Here is a 4,749-nt window from a genome sequence, read left to right on the forward strand (position 1 = left end):
ACTATCAATTCATTGTTTAGTTATTTATTAGTAGTAATACTACTAATTTCTGCAGTGCTTTATTTTTCCCAAAGCCTCTTGGGAAACACACATTCATCCATTTCTCTCAGCAGGATAGGACAGTATTATTGTTCTCTCAGTTTTACAGGTGACTGGTAAGTGACTTGTCCTGGGTCACAAAGCTGGTAAGTGGTCAGGGAGGTACAGAACTGGAAACAGACTCCTTGTCAGATCTGCTTTCTTTCCTCTACACCACATTAGAGAAAAGATAATCCCTGAAGCCAAAGACGACTTGGAATCAGTTATCTACCAATCTTAGCAGTACAGTCAATGCAATAGAAAAAGAGCTTGTCTTAGGCAAAGGGGAAAGATTGATTAATAATGCACTACGGAAGCTCTAAGCCTTACTGTTCCATGGACCAATAATTATTCAGTTTCACAGTTCATTCAAAGATTCAAACATCCTTCACCAGAAAATGACTTAGTACACAAAGCCTGCTCCAAGTGGTTAGAAAGGCAGATATGTTCAAAGCCTGATGATCTGGGTCCTCTGAAATGTCTGATTCCTGCGATCTCTGCAGCAGCGGGGTTTCCCCCTGAACTTGTACTTGAGCTAAATGAAGAAACTGGCTGAGTAAGGACTACAGATTTAGGTTGTTAATGTGGACAGAATTAGATCTGGCTTGGAGGATACTCTTGCATTGTTCTTGAAACTTAGGCTATTGAAAAAACTCAGACATTATATATCCCTTGCTGTATAACACTCCTCAAAGTCAACACTAACCCACAGAAGTTCTCCTTCCCTCTCATTCTTTCATTCAGTAAATATTACTCACTATCTTCAAGGCATTGTACCAAGGTACAAAGGATATAGAGCTTTCATCATGGAAATTTGATTTTTATGATCAATACTCTTTCCCTTTCTCTGAACAATATTAATGGGCACATGGCATACAAATTAAGTATTAAAGTGATACACTCAACACGCTCAGACCACATAAATCTGGTTATGGACTCAACAGCAATACAATTACGAAAGAATTCGGACACTCATTCTGAACACAGGCCCATTTAAATAGTGTCTCTGAAAATGAAGCGCCCAAGTGAAGTGAGACCTGCAGACGTAATCGGCTTGGGTGAATCACTCCTGAATGCTGAGGCCTCCCTTCGGACACAATGTTATCAGGTTAATACAGTACTTGCATCACCATCTCTGAGCACCAAGCTGAGTAACAAAGTGCCAAATTTAGAAGCTAAAATGGAGAGGGAATTTCCAAAAGCCAAATTGGGGTGGGGGTGGGGAGTGTCGGAAGCAACCCTTGTGGCACCCTATGTTTTCAGTGGAAAGCAACCGTTTACACTCCTTACATTCTTCTCACATCATCAGTACACTCCGTGAAGGAGTTCCTCTCAGGATGGCTTCAGGAGACGGCTAGTGGCTAGAAGAGAGAAAACCCATTCCCTCAGAGAACAGGGTGGCACAGCCGCCACCTCTGGTTTCTGTAGCAATAAGCCTTTCAAAGTTCGGAAGGGTCAGACGCTGTGCTCACACTTCCCTCTCAGCTTGGATATTGCTATTGTCAAGTTTCAATAGCCACTGTGTTGGTTTCATTTTACATCCTGAAACCTCCAAGAAAAAAAAGAGGCAATCTCATTTGTATTTCCAAGCTGGCTGGAGAAAAAGCAAAAACCAAATGACTAGAGCCCTAAGCAGACATGCCACCACAGTGCGAGTCAGAGGCTGGGAGGTGAAGTTACAGGACCAGCCCACACTGGGGCCCTTTAATGGCCCCTCCAGTCTTGGTACCAAGGCAGAGATTAGTCTTTTCCACTCGGTTTAGGCTGGTTGCCTCATTCTGTGTATCATCCCCAGAAACACTTACCAGGAGACTGTGAAGCACACAAAGCTGTATTATTAGGAGACTTGCAGACAGATTATAAATTTACTGGGGACAATCAAGGCATTTAGATACTTTTGGCTGCAGATGCTGGTGACACACACATACATACAAACCTCATTCTTCTCTCCATTTGAGCAGTTCTTTACTCCTCTCTCCTCCTCCCCTTCACCCCCCAACTCAGCATCTTTCACAAAACAAACTCCCACTGCTCTCCCAGGGAATTCCAGGGAGAGGTAGAGATAGAGCAGGTGGGAAAGAAAGAAAATTAGACCTCAAAGTGCTACCACAGGCTAATTGTATTCGGGAATCAAACAACAAACATTGGTCAACTTCATTGTTAGTAAGTTATTTTTCACCAGGAGCTGGCTTCAGAAGTTGTACTTCTAGGCATCTCATGCAAAATGTGTCAATGGTGGGGGAGAAGAGCACCATCCTAGCCATGGGTACTTCCTGGAAACTTCAGCACAAACACAAGCCAGGGAGGAGGAGGGCCAGAAAGAAGAATCCTATGGACCTGCCTAGAATTCATTTTCAGGCTTCTTTGGATGAGGCATTAGTTCATCCTCTCCTTTCACTGTTTTAGTGCTTTAGGGATTTAAAAACCATTTCCTTCTGTTGACTCTCATTAGGGTAGGTTGGGGCTAACAGAAGCTGTCCTGGGAGCAGAGACAGAGCTTGAAGGGCCCTGCAGAGCTCAGCAAAGACGGAAGGGTGCTGAGTTACAGGTCAGGGCTCAACCTTTCTACCTAGAGGCCATAGTAGGCCTAGCAGCTTCTGGGGAAGCCTGCACAGGGCAGGCAGTCACCTGATCAGAGCCAATGATTCAAGGAATGGGGTGTGTCTCTGCCGCCAAGAAACTTTATCAGAACTTTTGGGTTAGATACCCTGTCACCAAAGAGTGGCTGTAGACAAGGTACTTGCCAGAGTGGTATCTGTGTAAATAGCTCCTTTCTGCTGGCCCACTTTGAAGAATACTGTCACTCCTGGATTGAGGTGCCTATGAAAAGCAGCTAGATGGGAGGGGACAAGCAGTTCTATCTTCAGTATAGACTATAAGGAGTAGGCCTCTTAGAAAAATATTTCCTCAACAATCTATCTTTGGGAAATTTCACCACAATTTTTTTGGGGGACTGATGGGAAGGACACTCTGGGTTACAGATCACCTTTCGTGTTCTCTTAACCCAAGGAGATGGGCCCACTTCAGAGGGGAGGAGGGATTGGGCAAGAAGAAAAAGGTTTTGCTAAAAGTCTGCAGTGCTGATAAAGGGCTTTAGGCTGATGAATGGCTTGTTGGACCAACTCAAAGCTGGCTGGTCACAGCAAGAAGACCACTGACACAGCATTCCTCAGTAACTCAGATTTTGTAGCCTCTTCTACAAGCAAGCTCTGGCCCTCCCAACAGCCTCTGGAAAACTCAGCTTTCCATCAGTTAAGGAATACCCTCCATGCGGAGGAAAACCTAAGAATGAGTCTAGCGGAACTTGATGAGTAAGAGTACAAAAGTGCACAAATAACACACCCAATAGCCTTTTGAGGTAGGCGACATTGTGGCCTTTCCATTGCCATCTACTTAAGTTAGGTAGGCCAATGCGAGCTCAGGCCTCACAAAAAGGCCACATGACCACAGGCAGAAGCATGAGAAAACCAGGTGCCTTACCGCAATCAGGGCTGAGTTCCTCTGGTCTCCCGAGGTTGAAGCTGGTGTCTGCTGCTCCCCATTGATCCCACCACCGCCACCATTATTGCTACTGTTCAGCAGGTGCTGCTGGTGGTGATGGTGGTAGTCTGGTGGGGGCGGTGGAGCTGCTGTGGCGGCTGCTTGAGAGGCTGGAGGTGGGGCAGCAGGGGGCGGTGGAGGGGCTGTCGTGGTAGCAGCAGTGGTGGTGGTCTTGGTGTGTTTGCCAGCCTTTCTTGCTCCCTGGCCATGCTGGACAAGACTCAGGAGCTGCAAAGTACTCTCTCTTTCCCGGTCTGAGCTCTCGGCCCTACCACGTTCATAGCGTCCTTCACAGCTCAGGTGGTGCTGGCGACAGACGGCTATCCGAGCCCGGAGACGCTCCACGATAGCACTGTGCACTCTTGGGGTGACTGAGCCCCCTCCAAGGAGTCCCGCCCCAGGAGCCCCTCCTAGCCCTCCTGCGGGGGCCTGTGGGGGCGCTGTGTCCCCCATCTTATTGGACACAATGATTGTTGTCTCTGGGATGGTGAGGTGGAAGGATACTGCTGGTTATTATAGGCAAATCGCTTATTGACAAAGTGAGCTCAGTGTTCAGGGCCACATGAATAGAGATCTTCAGAGGATGGGGGAGCCTTGGAGAAGGTATGGGGGAAGGGATCTAGTAAAAAGAAGGTGGAGGAAAAAGAATAGAAACCAATTGAAAAGAATAAGTTGGAAACAAACCCTGATCAACTTACTCTAATTGCGTTTGACATCTCTGGAAAAGTTGGACAGAGTTAGTTGGTGGATTTCCCCCCCCCCCCCACCGAGTAGACTGGCGTGAGCCACTAGGTACTTCGTAAACACTCAATCTGGGGGCTAGATCAAGAATTCAGAGATTGTCAAGCGAGAGACAGAAACAGACAGTAAAGGGATTTGAGAGACGTATTATTAATAGAGTTGGGCTCCCCCTCACCTACTTGTTTTGGAAAAATTCTTTATGGGGATGTATCTGCTGAAAATTCATTTCTGCCATGGTTTTTGTAACCACGCACGGCAGCCTTTACTTTTTTCTCAGGTTAAAAAAAAAAAATTTTTTTTTTCCTGTTTCAAAAGATTTTCGGTCAATGTTCAAAACGTGCAAACAAAACAAAACAAAAAAAACCCCAGGGGAAACAAATTGTCTTTTGG

General features: G+C 46.1%; 1 protein-coding gene across 1 annotated transcript in view; it reads right to left on the reverse strand.

Moving 5' to 3' along the window:
* The window catches only part of MAML2 (mastermind-like 2 (Drosophila)), a 513,922-nt gene extending 509,800 nt beyond the window's left edge, over positions 1–4,122 (reverse strand). The window contains exon 1 of the mRNA XM_006833751.1: positions 3,559–4,122. Within this exon, the coding sequence (XP_006833814.1) occupies positions 3,559–4,071 (513 nt within the window). The 5' untranslated portion in view covers positions 4,072–4,122. The remainder of the gene's footprint in view (positions 1–3,558) is intronic.
* Between the last annotated feature and the right edge of the window lie 627 nt (positions 4,123–4,749).

This window comes from Chrysochloris asiatica, unplaced genomic scaffold, assembly GCF_000296735.1.
Source record: "Chrysochloris asiatica unplaced genomic scaffold, ChrAsi1.0 scaffold00008, whole genome shotgun sequence".
Lineage (NCBI taxonomy): Eukaryota > Metazoa > Chordata > Mammalia > Afrosoricida > Chrysochloridae > Chrysochloris > Chrysochloris asiatica.